Source organism: Mercenaria mercenaria, chromosome 19 (assembly GCF_021730395.1).
Source record: "Mercenaria mercenaria strain notata chromosome 19, MADL_Memer_1, whole genome shotgun sequence".
NCBI classification, from domain to species: Eukaryota; Metazoa; Mollusca; class Bivalvia; order Venerida; family Veneridae; genus Mercenaria; species Mercenaria mercenaria.
In genome coordinates this window covers 22,974,788-22,995,248 of record NC_069379.1, presented here as the reverse complement: position 1 = coordinate 22,995,248, position 20,461 = coordinate 22,974,788, and the positions used below count along the sequence as shown (strand labels likewise).

Sequence of the window (20,461 nt, the reverse complement as noted above, 5' to 3'; positions counted from 1 at the left end):
ATTCTCTTTGATATGATATTATTTATATTCCTGCAATAAAAAGTACAGTTAATTCTCACAATATGCTTATAACTGTTCTATTTAATCTAAAGTTATTTGATATATCTTACTCTGTCACTGATAGTTCATGATTTAATTGATAGAGGGAGTTCAAGTAAGACTTGTTGGCGGGGCACACAGTACGGAGGGACGGGTTGAAGTCTTACACGGTGGACAGTGGGGGTCGGTGTGTGATTCTGGTTGGGACGATGCTGATGCGACTGTAGTATGTAAAATGTTGGCATACTATCCCTACGACGGGTACGTGAAACATCAATGAAGCAACAGTTGTATGTAAATGTTTGGCATACTCACTGCATGATAACTCTGTATATGCATTAAACGTACCAAGTCGACAAAACGGATGCGTATGTTGTAACAAGCCAGCTGTCACAGTAATTTTAATAATGTAAATTAAGACAGATAAGTTAAAATTGAATTAAATATCAAAATATCTCCAACACTTCTATTCATGGAGCACATAAAATTGTGTACATATATTTCATATGGCATGTATTTCTCTCTAATAGAAACTGGCAACATATTTTTGCTGAACTGTTCAAAAAATAATGAGCGCTATTCTAATTGCCTGGACAAAATCAAATCTCAGTAGCCAGTGCATACATTTGATTCAAACATTTACAGTTGTAAATTTTGTAACACTCATAAATAACAACACATTATTTGAAAAGAAAATCGAAACATGAAATAGCTTAATTCTATTTAATCTAATTATCTAATTATATTTACTTTTTTTCTCAAATAAATTGATATGATAAAAAAGTTTAATGACATGGTAACATAACGTAACATATGTTAAGGATGCTACAGTTCAGTTTTAACGTCTATAATGTGTTAGCACTATATTTTCAATGAGCAACACATAATTGTAACTTTATTTAAGTTTTATTTAAAAAAGGTGCAACATTTTGATGTCTTTTGACAGAAGGTTGGTTTACCCCCATCTACTTGACCTAGCAATTCAATACATCCAATAAAGAATAAAATTAAGTCACTGAAACATGTTGTTAAGAGCCCGTTATACCTCTATAAAGCAATATAATTTGTTAAATGACTGTTTTAGTTATGTAGCCAACATATTAGCAACATTGATAAACATTAAAACTACAGACAGTCTCAAATTTAATATTCAAGCCCATTATTTTGCAACACGGCTCGAACACACCACCCACAACAGGCAAAGCCTATTAAAGTAGATGTTTCCATGTATAAAGTAGCTTATTAATTAAATCATCTAAAACATTGAAATATTTCAGAACAGCAGGCGATGCCTGTTGTTGTTTTTTGGGACCATTTGAAGGGTGTTGTTGTAGGAACGATGTTGCTCAAGGGAGTGGCCGTTGTAGAGAGGTTGCATTGTAGTTATTGTGCCCGTAAAACGAAATCTCACCGTAACGACATTCAAATATATATAGTAATTTAACTGAGATGCAAGGGAATCTTCTCGTTAACTAGTTTGAAATTATGTCGTTCCAATGTGATTTCACAGAAAATGAAACTAAGTATATATTAGACAAAACATCTTCAATTTTGCTTTTAATTAGTTAAGGTTTAGTATTAATGACTGGAAATAGAATATTTTAATAAGTAAGAAATTCCCCGTTTACGATAGCAAATCCCAAAATAAATTCTGCAGATGCATGTAAGTATTATGCCATAACTAGAAATAGAATATTAAAGTTTTTAAACAGATTCCCCGGTGATATTCTGTATCGTCTCTTGTATCGTATCGTCACTTGCCTCTAGCGAACTTAATATGTTTATTATCTATAACTTGAATGTGCTGTGCGCATTCGTGAATGCAGTCATGACGATATATCGTATTAAGCGACCACCTTTACGTATCAGCCCCATCATGGTTGCCATCGTGTTGTTCCACTGAAAACAGATAATATAAGCCGAGAAAAAAGGGAAGGGTTCTAAATATGTATATTTTATGTTTTAAATGTATAATTTTAAAAAAACATTTAACTGTCTACCTCTTTCTTGGAAATTGCAAGAAAAAAGTCCGCTCTTGAAGCGTGGGTTGTTTATATACGGGGTAGTATGTAGTGGGCGGTTCTAAATTTTTAAAACGGATAACTTGATTGGATCTTGGAAATCATGCAATCGTGTGCCAAATAAATGATGTTCACGTTATAGGTCGTAAACATTTTATTCTTCATAAAATTGTAAAGTCTGCAAATTTTAGTTACAAGGCGGCGGCCATCTTGAAATTAACTGTAAGGCATCAAACTATCACCAGTATTATCAGTTTGCTCGTAGAAGTATCTCAACGATTCGACCAGTTTGGAGCTCAAAACATTATAACTATTTAGTCATTTGAACTTAATAACCAAGAAAATTATTAATATTTTAAGTAGTACAAATATAAAACGAAATAATAGATTCAGTCTATGATCGTACTATGATGCATTCTGCAAAGGAGACACGGCTAGAGGTGTTTTCAAATACAGGAATGCAGTTGGTAAAGCAGTGTCTGGATCTTACTTCGGCTTTGGAGACGGACCTGTCTGGCTTGCTGATGTAGGGTGTAACGGTACTGAGAACGATCTAACAGAGTGTTCTATGTCATGGAGGGGAGGAGTTAACTGTGACCACGGTCGGGATGCAGGCGTTGTATGTGAATGTATGTATTTCACATTTACACAATGACATATTTCTCTCTATATCGAAAATCAACATATCCGTGAACACAATAAACGTTACTGCCTAATGGTTGAACAAATTGAAATATGCAGCAAACACAACTTCAAACTTAGTTATCCCTTCTGAATAATGCACACATTAAATCGAAGAGAAGACAGTCTGTCTTCAAGGCGGACAGACGGACATAGAAGGCACTATAGACTTTAGTTATAGTAGAACTTGGAATGGCTACTTTGATGATGGCTGGACTGATTTTAAATGTCGGGAACTTGGTTAATAAATAGAAAAAACGTTGGATTGACTTGAATATGTATTCGGCATGCTTTTTTTCCATTAATAAAAGTAGCATTGGTGTTTTAGTTGCTGAGGAGAAAAGGCTTCAAGGTGGACAGACGGACACAGAAGGCAATATAGAGTTTAATTATGGTGGAACTTGGCATTCCTATTGTGATGATGGCTGGAACAAATCGGATGCGATTGTCGTATGTCGGGAACTTGGTTATTGGTAAAAACGTTATACACAATAAAGACGATAAAATGAATAGATTTGAAGACTTTAATAGGTCTACATTTACATTTATGTCAATATTTATGACTGAGCTATGACACAGTGTATGCTATAATAACTGTTTTCGTTTACTGTCATGAACACAACAAGTAATGCAAAAACATGAAAGGATCGCAAAGTCAGAAAACGTGAGATCTCTGCCTCCAAAGTCTTAAATTATTAACCAATTATTCTTTTGTTTGTGTTTTTTTCAGGACAGCAAATCCAATCTTGTACAATTCCTCACATTTTGGCAGATCAAGAACTACAGTTTACAAGGTTGATCCACAGTGTACGGGCAAAGAGGGCAACTTAGAAATGTGTAGAATGGGGGAAAAGCTTGGGCCTGTCACGTGCTCATCGTCAGAAAGCGCTGGCGTTGACTGTAACCCACAAACTTTAGGTAAAAACGGTGCATAATATACGTGTAATTAGTGTTTATTTTGTTTTGGCAGCCGAATCCCAAGACGGTACTTGATTGTTTTTCCTACGTGTGTGGGTGCGTTTGTATGCTTATGAGTCTATAACGGTGTCATACTGTTTTCTTATTTGTTGCTTGATCGTTTTTCTATGTTATTTAGTTGATCGTAGTTGTGTGTTTATTTTTGGTACATGAGTGTCTGAGCTATTGTGGTTTACGTTGTAGTGCGACTGTTTTTAAAGAACATGGCATTCCCTTGTATATTTGTCCTTGGTCAACTTTCCCCTTCGGATTCCTCCCCCACCCCGACCCCATTTCGCCCCTTGCCGTTTCCTTCCCCTCCATCAATATTTAGCATAATTTAATATGTACTTGTTGGATGTTTGAAGCAACCCGTCTGAAATATTTTTCCATTACAGCTTCTTTTTGTTGTGGGCCTACTGTATAAATGCGTGGCTCTGGGCTGTGTTTTTGGTGCTCTGTGCTTCCGAGAAATCTACCCTTACCTATTATCTTTTATTAATTATGCCTACTGAAACATGTAACAGTCTAGAAACGTTTTTGTTTTCATTTTGCATGTTTTGATCTATTATTTTCGCACGAAGAAATATTTGGCATTCAGTAAAAACAGAAGACCCAAATTTATTACATGAAAGTTTCCTGTTAGCTCTACATGTAATTTATATATTACACATTAGACTAGCAATTCAATGATACTACGGGTAGACAATTGAATAATGTCATTGTGTTATTGTGATATAGATATGGCAGAAATACGGCTTGTAGACGGTCCAGGTCCGTGGAGAGGAAGACTTGAAATAAATAAAAATGGCGTCTGGGGAAGCGTGTGTTACGATTTCTGGAACGATACATACACAGACTTGGTGTGCCACAATCTTCGTTTTCTGTAAGTTTTTTCTCCATTATACATATCAGAAAAAAAACCTGTTTCTCCACAACAATATCTTATTAAATGTCACCAATTATCAGGTTTTTTTTCTGTATGAACAACTTAATCGTATTTTTGTCTGAAGGAACACGAATGTAACCAGTTTCAAGACACCTGTTGGTTTAACGTCTATGCACTATAAACGGTTTGACTGTCAGCAAGGTGGAGAGACTAACCTTGGACAATGCAAAGCTGATTTCAATGTAACAGACTGCAGCCGGAGCAAGTCGCAGGCTGTTGGAATAGACTGCTCAGGTATGATCATTAACCTCAATCAAACGGAGTTTGCTTTTATTTTTCTCCGCAGATTATGTGCATATGATCTATTTGTGATGGTTTAATAGTACTTTGCTATAGTGTCTTTTTCTGTGAACTAGTTTTTACGAAATTATTCTAATGTTTTAATACATTCTGAAAACAAATTTATAATCTACGATATTGTATTAGATTTACAGTTTGTAACCATTTTTTAATCCAAAACCTAACCGCTCATAAAGCAAATACGACAAGTTTTAGCCTTTCAGTCTTTTTTAACTTAAAACACTAAAGAAATCATGGAACATACACAGGTGGACTCGGTGTTACTTTAAACAGCGGTGGATACCTTCAAGGAAAAGTCGAGTTGCATACATCAAACACAACAAGACCCTGGACTGTGTGTAGATCTGGACTCAATAATGTAGCTGCTCAAGTTATATGTACAATGGCTGGATATAGGTAAAATACATACTATACACCTCAAATATATCTCTCGAAAGCAAAAGTTAAATATATGTATTTATGTATAGATTTCGTATTTGATATGATAAACAGTGTAAAGTTATCGTTAATAATTCTTATATCAAAGCAATAGTTACAGTTTTTTTTCTGCTTAATTTTCTAGAAATCTCCTTAACTAACATACTACTAGTAAGCGACTTCACTACTTGGAGACATTAAAATAGTTTGTATTGTTTTCTTAAGCAATACATCACCAAATGTGACATCTATCGACTCACAAGATCCCATCCTGTATACAAACATTGCATGTGATGGATGGGAAAGTCACGTATCACAGTGTTCTACAATGAATACAGGACAATCGTGTGATGAAAGAGCCTACATTGACTGTTTCAGTGAGTATCAATTTTAATTCAGTTCGCGTTGCTGCAGTGAGTACCAATCGTACTATCGTTTCGTCTTTCTACAGTGAGTACAGATCGTAACGTCGTTTCTAGTTGCTTCACTGAGTACCCATCGTACCGTCGTTTCTAGTTGCTTCACTGAGTACCCATCGTACTGTCGTTTCTAGTTGCTTCACTGAGTACCCATCGTACTGTCGTTTCTAGTTGCTTCACTGAGAACCCATCGTACCGTCGTTTCTTTGTTCTTCAATGAGGAACAATCGTAACCTCGTTGTTGCTTCGCTGAGTACCCATCGTACTGTCGTTTCTAGTTGCTTCACTAAGTACCCATCGTACCGTCGTTTCTTCGTTCTTCAATGAGGGACAATTGTAACCTCGTTGTTGCTTCACTGAGTACCCATCGTACTTTCGTTTCTAGTTGCTTCACTGAGTACTCATCGTTCTGTCGTTTCTTCGTTCTTCAATGAGGAACAATCGTAACCTCGTAACCTGTTGCTTCGCTGAGTACCAAAAGTACCTTTGATATTTCTTCTTGCTTCAATAAGTAACAGTCGTATCGGCGTGTTGTCGTGTCTTCTTGCTTCTGTGAATACAAATCGTACCGTCGTTTCTTTTAGGGTCAGTGAGTATAAATCGTAACGTCTTTTCTTACTGCTTTGATAAGTACCAGTCATACCGTCGTTTCTGGTTGTTTCAGTTAGAACCAATCGTGTCGTCGATTCTTGTTGTTTAAGTGAGAACCAATCGTACTGTCATTTCTGGTTGTTTCAGTGAGAACCAATCGTGCCGTCGTTTCTGGTTGTTTCGATGAGAACCAATCGTACCGTCGTTTCTGGTTGTTTCAGTGAGAACCAATCGTACCGTCGTTTCTGATTGTTTCAGTGAGAACCAATCTTGCCGTCGTTTCTGGTTGCTTCAATGAGAACCAATCTTGCCGTCGTTTCTGATTGTTTCAGTGAGAACCAATCGTGCCGTCGTTTCTTGTTGTTTCAGTGAGAACCAATCGTGCCGTCGTTTCTGGTTGTTTCAGTGAGAACCAATCGTACCGTCGTTTCTAGTTGTTTCGGAGAGAACCAATCGTACCGTCGTTTCTGGTTGTTTCGGTGAGAACCAATCGTACCGTCGTTTCTGGTTGTTTCGGTGAGAACCAATCGTACCGTCTTTTCTGGTTGTTTCAGTGAGAACCAATCGTGTCATCGATTCTTGTTGTTTCAGTGAGAACCAGTCGTACCGTCGTTTCTGGTTGTTTCAGTGAGAACCAATCGTACCATCGTTTCTTGTTGTTTCAGTTAGAACCAATCGTGCTGTCGTTTCTGGTTGTTTCAGAGAGAACCAATCATACCGTCGTTTCTGGTTGTTTCAGTGACACCCAACCGTACCGTCGTTTCTGGTTGTTTCAGTGAGACCCAATCGTACCGTCGTTTCTGGCTGTTTCAGTGAAAACCAATCGTACCGTTATTTCTAGCGTACTGTCATTTCTTGTTGTTTCAGCGAGTGGTATTCGTACCGTCCTTTCTTGTTGTTTTAGCGACTACCATTCGTTTTGTCGTTTCTTGCTGTTTCTTGTTACTTCAGTGAGTACAGTTGTACTGTCGTTTCTTGTTGTTTTAGAGACTACCATTCGTTTTGTCGTTTCTTGCTGTTTCTTGTTACTTCAGTGAGTGCAGTCGTACTGTCGTTTCCTGTTGTTTTAGCGACTACCATTCGTTTTGTCGTTTCTTGTTACTTCAGTGAGTACAGTCGTACTGTCGTTTCTTGTTGTTTTAGCGACTACCATTCGTTTTGTCGTTTCTTGCTGTTTCTTGTTACTTCAGTGAGTACAGTCGTACTGTCGTTTCTTGTTGTTTTAGCGACTACATTCGTTTTGTCGTTTCTTGCTGTTTCTTGTTACTTCAGTGAGTACAGTCGTACTGTCATGTCTTGTTTCCTTAGCGAATACCAATCGTGCCGTTGTTTGTTATGTCCGTCAGTCAGTTCGTGTATACTTGAAGTCTAATGCACGGAAATGGCTTTTGATTTTCCAAACTTCTAGATTGAAGTGTTCTATTACGAATATGTTAAAGGGCGTACTCTAAACGTGTTACTAGTTACAGCGATATATCGACAACTATGGCATCAATTATCATGATTATTACTTTTTTTCAATTATGAGATTGATAATTGATAAACGTATCAGAAGTTCTGGTTTATTTCCACCACATATGTTCTCGTTCAGTCAAAAGTGGTCTTATTTAGTGTAAGCATGAGACACATCAAGCCGGCTAACCAAATAAAAAGTAATTTAAGTTATTTCCATCAATATTTACGTTTCTCTTCTATATTCATTCAAACAATAAATTCATGTTAATGCATTTTTCAGATGGATGCATCCGAAACCATACCGGTTCTGCAGGGACGATAGTGTCCAGGAACTATCCGGCCTACACAGCGGATATGGACTGTCTAGACATAATCAAGAATCCCGGAAACACCTTGATGAAACTAACTTTCAATGATCTTAACCTATCTGGAGATGGGGATTTTGTAGAGGTTGTTTAAGGAACAGTTCCCTCTAGAAAAACTAACAGTGTAAAAAATTCTTGGTCCACTGAAATCTCACGGAGATGTTAATTACAAAGACTTTGTTTACGTTTTATCTATTAAAGATATTATAAAGCTTTGACCTACCTAAAGCAGTATTTCCCTTACACCGTCTTCACTACTTATTTACAATTACAAAAATATAACATATACCATCAATAAATGGAAATGCATCTTGTTTATCAATATTTAAATATATGTGTATCAATATCTTTTTTTATTTTGTTAGATTAGTGACGGTCCACATGGGCGACAACTGGGACTATATGCATCAAATGCTGCTGTACCAATGTTAGCTACAAACAAAGATTTCTACATACGCTTGAAAACGAACAACATGACAAACGCACGAGGATTCAATGTATCATATAGTCGTATGCACACTTTTCTGTCAGTGATTCAATGTATCATATAGTCGTATGCACACTTTTCTATCAGTGATTCAATGTATCATACAGTCGTATGCACACTTTTCTGTCAGTGATTCAATGTATCTGGTAGTCGTATACACACTTTTCTGTCAGTGAGTCAATGTGTCATATAGTCGTATACACACTTTTCTGTCAGTGATTTAATGTAGCATATAGATGTACGCACCCTTTTCTGTCCGAGATTCAATGTATCATATAGTCGTATACACACTTTTCTGTCAGTGATTCAATGTATCATATAGTCTTATGCACACTTTTCTGTCAGTGATTCAATGTATCATGTAGTCGTATACACACTTTTCTGTCAGTGATTCAATGTATCATATAGTCGTATACACACTTTTCTGTCAGTGATTTAATGTAGCATATAGTTGTACGCACCCTTTTCTGTCAGTGATTCAATGTATCATATAGTCGTATACACACTTTTCTGTCAGTGATTTAATGTAGCATATAGTCTTATGCACACTTTTCTGTCAGTCAAACTGTAAACTCATAGCATATGGTATGTTTGTAATTAACGTTACTTTGAACTTGTCAAACAAAATTCATTCTGTCTAACAGTTTACTTATTTACTGAAAATATAACTGTGTATTTAGAAATGCAGACAGTTAAAACACGGCAGCAACACTTAGAAAGATAAATTGTCTCTCCTGTTTTCAGGTTTGAATGTTGAGGACACTATTTCGATGAATTGTGGGCCCTCAGGTTGGGAGGTGGCAGTAAATGTTACACAGTTACGTCAGCTCTTCCCAGACACTGGAGTCTCACAGATTAAACTTTCTGATCAGAAGTGTACAGGACAAGTGTTGGGAGATTTAGTTGTATTTAAGCAACATTACACTCAATGCTCCACAACACATAAAGTAAGAAAGTACGACGGAGTATTTAATGAATTAGACAACATCAACATTGGTTTATCAAGAAAAACATCTTATTGTATAGTAGAAGATAACAAGCTTTTCTGTGAACGTTGAGAGTTAAAACTGAACTAACATTTTATTGAAATCAGCATCATAATGTTTCTTTGTACTTTAAGCAGGATTGACATGAATTTGGATCAAAGATATCCAATGCGCATCTTTCATTAAAATAGTGTAACAAGATTTAGCTTAGCAAAGGTTCCTTCTGGTGCATATGCAATATTCCGTCTTTTAAGAAATCTGTTTTTAACAATTAAATGTCACTTTTTAAACAAGAGCTATTCCTTCTTACCAGTTTTTAGTGGTAGTGCACATTGATTCTGTGCTTAGCTATACATGTATCATCATGTATATACATATAAACATTATTTTTTGTACTATTTTAAACTATTTTACACCTAACATACAGTGCTATTTATACAAAGAAACATATTAATTTTACATAGATGCTCTGAAGTAATTTGTTCGTATTTTCAACTATGAATTTGGCTGTAATATATCTTTAACGTTATGACGTCAAACTCATTGAGTATTTCTCAAAGTGAACATTCTTTGATGTTACAACATGTAAGTACAGTAAATCTACCACCAAGAATTCTTTGAGAGGCAAAGCGGAAAGCTCGGTTAATAAAAAAATAAATGGATGTCTTTTGCAAATTTTAAGTGTCTTAAAAATGACAACCCTAAGTAATAATGCTTTTTTTGAAATATATACAATGTCTTAAACGGCTGTTTGATTATGTTACAGGTAAATGAAGGTAATATAATATACAATAACCAGTTGGTGTATCCTGAAGCTACAGAACCATTTCCAATCGTCGTACGCGGGTATCGGTGGACGGTAGGTCCTTTGGTATAAGTTCACATAAAACAAATCTCTTCATTTTCTTGCAATACAAAATATTTACATTCACTATGTTTATGTTCGTATAAACAACATTGGTGTAACGATATCAAGGATAGTCCTTTCCTCGAGATTACACGCGCAATCTGACGTCATTTACAAAAAAAAAAGAAAAAAAAAAAAAAAACATGGAAAAATGGTGTGATTGGAAAAATTCTTTCAAAGTTTGACGTCAGAATTTCAAAAAATACAGTAAATTACAGCTAAGGCTATTTTTTTCTGACGATGAATATCTAAACTGAATCGACACGACTATCTTTGACTTTTAACTGGACTAAACAATGCTTTAAATAAAAGTTAGTAACTGTTTGTTATTGGAAGGCAAATTGTAAGTGAGCATGGTCGGTTCTTTTGGTGTTTATAAGATCGATATCCTGAATATATTTTGAGTTTCTGGTACTCATGGATAGCAAACAATTTATTTTTGCAGTAAGCTACTGTAAAAATGTAGATATAAGAACTTAATGCTATTTTTGTGCATTTATACGGGTATAAACCAAATTTGGGACTTGTTGCAAATCCATGAATCGTGCTAACGTTTCTTGGATGATTTGTAAGAAGTCCCACTGTGGTTTATACCCATAAAAACGCACACAAAAACTAATTCTTCATTGAGTACCCCAAATATACTCAACTGGTCAATGAAACTTGAAGCTGCACCCACATAATTTACGACATTATATGTTCATTTAGAGACTGCGTAAAATAGCCAACATATTTTCAGCTATGTGCAAAAGTTCGTTGTAATTCTTACTTGTCAATACAATACAATACAATATTGGTTTATTTGTAATACATGGCCACCGGCCCAAAATACAATCAATATGGCATTAATTATTGTACAATGTAATGACATTATATTTAAAATGTATTCTTTAACATTCTAGATATACTGTTTGAATATAACAACAAAGTTTATTGAGTCTGGAAGAAATTTACCAAAGTTTTATCATATTGCGAATGAAAAAGTAAACACTCAAAAACTGTTCTATATAGACTGTTAACATATCTTATGGATATTGACAGAAATGTGTTGAGAAACTGAGTAGGACCTTTTATACTTTTATACTTGAAATACACATAATCGTACACTTGTCAAAAGCCATGTAAAATATACTCAACAAAAAAGCTACTCGTCATTTGCTGTTTTACTAAAAAAAATTCAACAAAATCATCATATACATCTACTCATTTACCAATTCAACCTTTTTTTTGAAAAGTCACAAAAATAAATAAAACATTTAGAATTTATAAACTAGCGAAGACGTTCTGAGGAAATCTAAATCTCCTTATTCTTATAAATGGTGTTTATTTTTGAAAGGTTGACATGTTTTTTGTTGATCTGATCGATTGCCTTATTTCAAAACATACATTAAGTAATGTTTAAGATACTGGAAAAATAGCAAATGGCGGGTTGGCTGTTCATTGATCAGTGCTAAAATAAAAACAAGTTCGCAAATATTTTGTTGAAGTTCCAAGGGCGAGATCGCAAGCAGTCATGTATTCTAAGCATTTGAAATACAGGTGGAGGTTGAGTGTGATGTGGCGCGGACAGATACACTCGCTAACAGCTTCCATCCAAACCGAACAGTTGTCCACCACAACCCACATAAAACCAGCTCTACACATTACAGTTCCGAGGTGAAATTCTTCTCTGATGGAACGTTTTTCAAAGAAATTCATGGAAATCCCCTTTCATTAAAGACAGGTAAGCAAGTCAATTTCAGTTTTAACAAAATAATAAAATAGTATGTCATCTTAATAAGAGACAAGCAGATATTCGTCCACAACCTAACAATAAATCCGTTGGTACAACAGATGACTAACTAGTGGTTAATCAAATGTAACGGAAGTATTGAAACATGCTTATTTAACGATAGCGGAAACACATGTAAACGCTTATAAACACAATTTAATATCATTGGTGAAACATTTTCTTTGCGTTTACAGCTGTATTCCAGTGAGTGTCAAAGACACATTCTTTTAAGATTATTTTAAAACTGGCTGTTGTATTAATTTTCACTATTAGATCCGATTTTTGGCAATTTATATTTGGCATAAGCTGTTATTAACCAAAATTGTCTTCCGCAGGTGAAGATGTATATGTGATGGTAAAGATGACATCGGACGATGTAAACATCAAGATGAGAGTTGATAGTTGCTACACAAAACCAGATCCAAATGCCGGCCCAGCTTTAACTTTTCCACTTATTCAAAATGGGTAAGTAAAGCAAGACAACAAATAGATAGTCGATGCCGTTAGGTATATCATTATAACAATACATTTAGCTTGTACTGTGTTCATTTGTAAACCAGAAAAAACTCTTAAGTTTTAAATTTCACAATGCTGCTTTAAGAGCAAGAGCAAATAGGATGTCCCAAGCCGGAATGCCACACAGAAGGGTCTGTTACATAACTACTTGAATTGATTTTTTCGAATCATAGGTATGGAGTTACAAAGCTTTGAAATGGAAGCAAATTTCCATATATTTCTCAAAATATGTTTATAACTTTATAACATTTTAAACTTAAGTGCGTAGATATGAACATTATGGTCATTCTCGGAAATGTAGGACAGAATGAATATTTTCTATCCGGGTGTATTTCATTTTACATTCAAGACATAACAAAGGTCTTATATAATGTGAGCTAAAAATACAGAACACTGGAACAGCATGATACCCTTCAAATACATGCTGTAACAGACTGCAAAAATAAAAGTCCTGGCCGGGACTTCAATTGAGTTCCTGTCACACGTACGGCGCACACTCTAACACATCTATTTTACATGAACTACAATGACATGTTAAGCCTCAGTACGCCGGATCATTGGTGATTTGACTTTGACAAATAACAGCAATTTTGATGTTAAGAAAAGTAATCTTATTTTTACAACATTTCTAATCGGTCAAAACAGTCCAAATTTCCTTGATATGATGTTTACAGTATGAACTTACTAAACGGCAGTAACAGGGAGTTTTAACTTACGACAAATATTTTATATTTGACCATTTAGCCAAATGCGAACGGCAAAGACAGCAATTTTAACGATGATTTTAAGACTTTAGAAAATATTTTCATTATTAGGAAATTACAGTTACAAACTGAGTACATACCTGCATCAATTACACAAATTCATTAGAATTCATTTGGCTAAGATCGATTGTCATTCATTCATTCCTAGATGTAGTCAATTAGTTTTACTCGTTACCAGTGCACGAGTTGCCAAATTCTAAGTACGCAAAAAACTCTTGAGGTCTTAAAATGATATTGACTTGTTTTATCTTAACTTCTTTTCATTTGTATCCAGAACAGTTATATAAAACAGCTCTTTTTTTGCACAAATGTCTTTCCACCATTTCACCATTATTTCTAAGGAAGTTTGCACATGTCGTAACAAATAGACCGACGTTCACCAAAGATTCATCACACGCTGCATAAATCTTATGGTACAAAGATTGCTTCAGCTTATTAGATGTAATGGCAACCACACACACCGTTAAACGTGACATGTAATAAACCAGTATTGAACTTCTTTTGACTGTATGGGTCTTGTTGCGGATCGTTGATTTTGATGCGAGTCAACTATTTTACTCTTTTCATCTAAATTTTCAGGCGTATGTGTGCCATATATTTTGTTTCATAAAGAGGTTAGGGGTAAGGTTATGAATCTAGTTGGAAAAGTCAACAAATTCTAATATATACGTACACTGTATATTAAAAGGCCTCGTTTTATCATATCGATTTAATTTTGTTTTAATCTTTCAGTTTCTGAATTTGATGAACATGTGAGAGGAATTTAAAAAAATTGAGAAGCCATATAAGATGTAGAATACATGTATTTAAGCATATTGCTTACATAAGTCCCTAAAAATTTTCGTTGTTAACAGAAACGTACTTTTCTATCCGGGCCTGAAAGCCGCAGAGTAGTCTGACCTTGGTATACTATGCAGGAACTGAAGAAAGAGATAAAAATCACAGGGACTTAGGTCGGGCAAATATGGAGGATGCGGCAATTGCTCGAACTGTTGGCCCTGTAAATACTGTTGTACAATATTGCTCTTGTATGCAAATTCGTTGTCATGAATACGGCAGATACTCCGTCAACCAGTTTACGTTTCCTAACTGATTTTAGAACCTTGTACCTGTAAAGTTTTCCAGTAATAGATCTACCAGGTGCACAAGTTATTTGTACAACAAGGCCTTTGAAATTGTAGAAAATAGTGTAAAGAACCCGTTTGTAACTTTTTGAGACTGGTCGTTCCTGCCCTTACCTAAACCACTGTTTTTTTGTTTATCCGCCTTTGCGGTTGAAAATAATATACACGTGTCTCCTCCCCTTTGAGAAGTTCATATAACATCCTTCATCTGCATTTTTATAAAATTTTAGAACATTTTTGCAACATAACACCCTTTTGGCTATTCGCTCATTGGTCAAAAGAATAGATACCCACCTTGCACACGCCTTCGATAATTTTCAGTGTTTTCGTCCCGGTGAAATGCCCACTAATGCAGAAGTTTTGGAAACTGCATATCTCAAGTCTTCTACTACAATTGCTGCTACGGCAGCACTGTTAAGAAGGGATGCTGATGTTTTAGGGAGCCTTGAACGAGATAGATCTTAGACTCTAGATTTTCCCTTGTTAAATACCTTTACCCACTTATAGACAATGGCATTTGACGGGGAGGTATTACCGTAAGCAGATTTACATTCTTGCAGAATCTGCTTGGCTGGTATATTCAGAGATCAACGCATCTTCATGTACATATAGGACCTAATTCTTTCCTATATTGGGCCTCCAAGCTTACGATAAATAACACTGTAGACGAGTGTGGTGTGTTAAAACGCTATAACAAAATCATTGAAACACGCCCGGAGGCCATGAAAACAAATCTTTCTTTTCCTGTAATGTTTTCTACGGAAGTGTATTAGTCTCCCAATTTACTGAATTCCTCTTGTATACAACATATAATAAAATATGTCTTCATTTAAACAAAAATAAAAAATGTACTCAAATTTAATCATACCGTATCGTATTTTCAGGTGTGTTGTTGATACATATACGAGACTCTTGTCCCAAGGAAACCACGAGACGAGATTAGTTTTTACAGCGTTCGAGTTTCCGCAAAGTCGAGACGCAGTTTACGTTTATTGTAATGCGACGTATTGTGATGTTACAGACAGCAGTAATAAATGTACCCAAATATGTCATGGTACACCGACCATTGTTGGTCGTGCCATTGGCTCATGGGGATACTAAATACCAAATAAAATATTTTCAGTCTTCTGTTTTCTGTACTTTACTTTTGACTGCCGTTCTGGCAAAGTTCTTTTCCCCAAATCAGGTCAATGTCTATTGAATAGTACACTTTTAGCTCAGCTTACAATACTATTAATGAAAATTTTGTGAGGTAAAAAGTACGACTTATTTACTGGAGGCATGAATGGCAGTACTGGTACCCCCAGTACGAGGCAAGATTCGGAACAATGGCTTCAAGATTGAATTGTCTCTTACAAGGAGATACATATTTACCTTATTTGTATATGTTCTAACGCCAGTTAAAAGATAAGAACTTGAGAAACAGACATTTACTATTTTCAACAGGTTTTATAGGCGTTTATATCTCGAACTATATTCTTTTTGAAAAAATGTTGTCAAGTGCGTGTTTATCGGCGGTATTTTAGCAATCTATTTTAGGTTTGTAGCAATATCTCGAATGGTAGAGTGTTCAGATTGTTACAGAGTGGTGTGATTGTTACTGCTAGATACTGACGCGATGTCTCTGCGGGTTCGAATCCTCGCTTAAATTCGGCTATTTGTCACAAGTGTATCGCGTTAATATCGTTCTCTTCAACACTGTTTTGTGTATTTTTGATTATGTTGTAAGTGTTACGACCTGTTACCCAAGCTGAAGTACAAACGTGATCGTACGAAAACAACAATGATGGTAGCACAATTTGATTGCTTATGAATGGATAGTCAAGGGCTCTCCTTATGAACTGTCAAGTACAAAGAAGACCCTTTTATGTTTTTGTTTTTCTATTTCACAAAAATATTCACTTCGAAAACAGTTTTTTCATCATGTTCAACATTAAACTCAAGATCTTCTAAAGTTTATTTTCAATGATACTGTAACATGAAATGCAATTAAGTTAGCATAAATCTCTTCTGGCGGTCTGCGTAGCTATCCAGTGTCCAAAGAGAACGTCCAACAAGTGCAGGTGAACCATGACAAACTTGTGTACATCTGTCGCTCGTGTCCGTAGTCTTGCAGAACGTGGAGTTACAGAATATATACACGCTGTTATGACTCTGTGGAAACTCAAAGGCACTGAAAACGAAACGGGTCTCGTGCGTTCCTTGTGACAGAATGTGTGTATCCGGGTCAACCACGCACCTAAATAAAATATATGGGTTAATTACTTCATGTATTACATAGAATATATACTTTATTTACTTATAAAAGGGATATCACAAAATATGTCATCAAAGATATACTATCTGTATTATTTGTACTAAATACGTGGAATTAGGGATAAAATAGCTTCAAGTTTTTTACCCATTTTGTATAAGTGGATATGTGAGTCTCGCATCTGCATTAGGATCAGGCTTCGTATAACATGTGTGGAGTCTCATTTTCACTTGAACATCATCAGAATTCATTGTCACAGACACATAAACATTCTCACCTGAAGTGTTGTGAACAAACACATGCATTATATAATGTGTAAAACTGGTATTTATCTAAGGATGACTTTGGGTTCAAAGTCAACATTAAAGCTAATGAATACAACATTTCCGTTCCAAGTATTTAAATTCTAATTGACTGAAATAATCAATATATAATTAATTTTAGAGCCACTCGAATATTGGTTCCAGACAAAATTTGCTAGTTGTATGTGACATCGGTTTACCAAACATGAATTGCCAGTTTTCACTAATATGGAGTTGTGAAACAAACAGACCAGTTTAAAATGACGTCGGGTTAACCAACTACAGTTACCAGTTTCAGTGCCATGGGGTTTCATTAATATCAAGTTACCAAACATAATTTACTAGTTTCCCATGACATTGGGCCATCAAACAAAACTTATGACTTTTCAGTGACATCTGGTTATACCAGTTTCTGTGATATCGGGCAATAGAAACATACTAGTTAACAAAGCTATCAGGTTACCAAACAAAACAGACCAGTTTTCTTTAGCGATATCGGGATACAAAACCAAACTCAGACATCTACCAGTTTTCAATGTATTAGGATACCGAATATAATTTACCAGTTTTCAGTGATATCGGGTTGCCAAATATCTGCTTGTAGAATGTACCATCAGAGAAAAACTTCACTTCTGATTTGTAATGTGACGAGGAACTAACGTGCTGGTTTTCGTTTATAATTGTTCGGTTTGGATGGAAGTTTGTAGATACCTCTTCCACTCTGGATACATCACATTCTACGTCAACCTGATCAAAAGAGGATAAAACCGTATTTGTCTGTCATTTAGGAAGAGTGAAATAAAAAAGGAAAGGTAATTGTCAACGCATTCTTGTACGTCACATTATATTTTACTGAGAGTTCCTTGATAAAATTGAAACATTATTGAACCGACCTCTTCTGTAACCGGTACACACGGATTTTTCGGTACATTACCTGAGTATCGCATTTAATGAGTATTTGTAGTTTCCATTTTTTCACCTAAACACTTAAAACAAAAGCAAAATTTTATCAACATTGTGTTTTAGTATCCTATTTAAACAAAAGTATTTTAAGAAAAATGTATAAATTTGTAAGTGCCCTCCATCTGTATCCATGAACTATAATTGGGAAAGGTGTCCTGGACTCCGGGTACACAAGTTGATTGTCGTATATCAATGTATCTCCGGTTGTCTAAAATATATAATATTATGCAGAAAATAGAATAGGTACCAAGTTTGGAAAAAAAATATCCGAAAGCTCAGTTTAAGGACATGCCACAGTTGAGACTACACCAAATGTATCAAACTCTTACTACCGATATATATGATCATTAGATAAATCCTCAATATCTATATGAAAACTGGAGATCTGTTTCGTATAATTGTAACGCGGCGAATGGCCCTAATTAGTGCCTGAACAGGAATTCTTGATAATCTTGTCATATCGTAGACCTCAAGAATTAACACAGAGTCAAATGTAAGCTCAATTAACGACTTAAAATCAGATGTTTGGTTTGTTTATATACGACTTGGCGTTCGTAACCACTGTCAATTCTATGAAAATATTCGGTTTGTTGTTCGCTTAGGATCTTTCTTCGCCAATGTCGGCATATTCAATCTTATTGAGTCAATAAATGGCGTAATGTATAAAAAAACAGTGGTGTATACAATAATGAAATACAGTATAAATTGGCCTATTACCTTTGATGTTGTCGAACATTTTGTGTAGCTCTGTTTGAACACAACCAGATCCCCCATTACCTGACCTGTACAATCTTGTTCCGACAGTTTAATCTGAGATGCGCCAGTGTCCGGATATAGTGCACGCAGGATGGTCATATTCACTGCTACATTCCAACCCTTGGACGCGCATCCCATATGTACAGCATCAATTATACGTAGAGCTTAAATCAGTATAAAAATGAACAGTTAAACATACACAAATCTTTATACACTAACTTTATTCAGCCTTATTTATGCATGTTTGATGTTTCTCATTATTATACCAATCAATCATTACGCTCAATCACTCATTCGTCGTCGTCGTCGTCGTCTGTGCCTGCGCGGCGTCTTAGTCCGTGTTAGATTTTGTGTTGGCATGTAAGCTTGTATTACACTTGCCAAATGTGGGATTCGTTTGAAACTTTACTCACTTGTTCACTGTAATGATGTGACATGTAGTACAGAGGTTCCTTAACTCGACTTTGCATATTATGAAGTTATACTATTCATTGACATAGCAACTTTGGTTAAGATTTTGTATTATTTAGTAACCACAAGTGGGAAGGTATTGATACTTTGCGCACTTGTTTAAAACGATAACCTAACATGCAATGTACAGGTTCCATATTTCTTCTTGCATTTATATAAAGTTATGACTCTTTGGCATTTAGTATTTTACAGGTAACTTTTTATTTACAAAGCTTTTTAATATTAGTTTGTAGCTGTTTTCTGGAAGCACTTGTTGATATTTATCACCTTCAATACATCCAATTGCTTCAGTTTATCATATTAATATAGCGTGTCTGCTTGACTAAACTCTGTTTAACATACGTATTTTAAGCTGAATCAGTGAGGTACGGCAAAATCTACTTACGATTCCATGAAGCATTAAAGCCGCTTGTAAAATGACCAATTATATAGACAACTTACGACTCCATGAAGCATTAAAACCTCTAGCGTTGTCATTGCTGTTCGATCTAAGACGAATATAGAATCCCTCTTTAGAAACAAGAAACGGAATATTATCACTTGTTGTAAAATATCCCAACTGTTTACCATTTCCGTCCTTTACCTGTAATACAGATTTTGTTTCTAACGTAACCAGGTTATCCGGTTCTTTATAAGTAGCTATACATTTATAGAGATGTTTATAGGAACATAATTCCTCCAATCAGTTATTGGTAAATGAATCTACAATGGCATTGAGTTGCGTAAAAAGAAATCCCAAACCAATAGGGAGTCAGTGGCGCAGTGGTTAGCAGGTTGGACTACAACGCCAGCGGTCCGGGTTCTATTCCCAGTCGCGGCTGATATCCCGACTAGTGTTCAGTGATTAGTAATTTATTTAAATTGGTACTGTTTCCAGCAATATCGGCCTAGACTGGATGCGGGACAGGTAAATATGACACCTGCCGTGGGCTCGGCTAGAAAAAATAAGTTGTTCCACCAATTCCA

At 35.5% G+C, this 20,461-nt stretch overlaps 2 protein-coding genes across 2 annotated transcripts in view; one reads left to right on the top strand and one right to left on the bottom strand.

The window, feature by feature from the left end:
- The window catches only part of LOC123541924 (deleted in malignant brain tumors 1 protein-like), a 32,547-nt gene extending 16,673 nt beyond the window's left edge, over positions 1-15,874 (top strand). Inside the window, exons 12-26 of the mRNA XM_053532174.1 lie at positions 144-300; positions 2,517-2,689; positions 3,070-3,214; positions 3,472-3,659; positions 4,440-4,584; positions 4,712-4,881; positions 5,196-5,343; positions 5,590-5,741; positions 8,110-8,279; positions 8,560-8,704; positions 9,426-9,628; positions 10,434-10,526; positions 12,114-12,297; positions 12,681-12,810; positions 15,634-15,874. Of these exons, the coding sequence (XP_053388149.1) occupies positions 144-300; positions 2,517-2,689; positions 3,070-3,214; positions 3,472-3,659; positions 4,440-4,584; positions 4,712-4,881; positions 5,196-5,343; positions 5,590-5,741; positions 8,110-8,279; positions 8,560-8,704; positions 9,426-9,628; positions 10,434-10,526; positions 12,114-12,297; positions 12,681-12,810; positions 15,634-15,850 (2,420 nt within the window). The 3' untranslated portion in view covers positions 15,851-15,874. The remainder of the gene's footprint in view (positions 1-143; positions 301-2,516; positions 2,690-3,069; positions 3,215-3,471; positions 3,660-4,439; positions 4,585-4,711; positions 4,882-5,195; positions 5,344-5,589; positions 5,742-8,109; positions 8,280-8,559; positions 8,705-9,425; positions 9,629-10,433; positions 10,527-12,113; positions 12,298-12,680; positions 12,811-15,633) is intronic.
- An 814-nt stretch (positions 15,875-16,688) lies between these two features.
- LOC128551330 (CUB and zona pellucida-like domain-containing protein 1) lies at positions 16,689-20,394 on the bottom strand. Its single transcript, XM_053532177.1, has 6 exons — positions 19,937-20,394; positions 18,986-19,188; positions 18,384-18,476; positions 17,869-18,052; positions 17,151-17,280; positions 16,689-16,988 (listed from the first exon to the last, which is right to left on the bottom strand). Exons 2-6 carry the CDS (start codon positions 19,160-19,162, stop codon positions 16,739-16,741), a joined length of 834 nt encoding a protein of 277 aa, XP_053388152.1. The 5' UTR covers positions 19,163-19,188; positions 19,937-20,394; the 3' UTR covers positions 16,689-16,738.
- Positions 20,395-20,461: the final 67 nt, after the last annotated feature.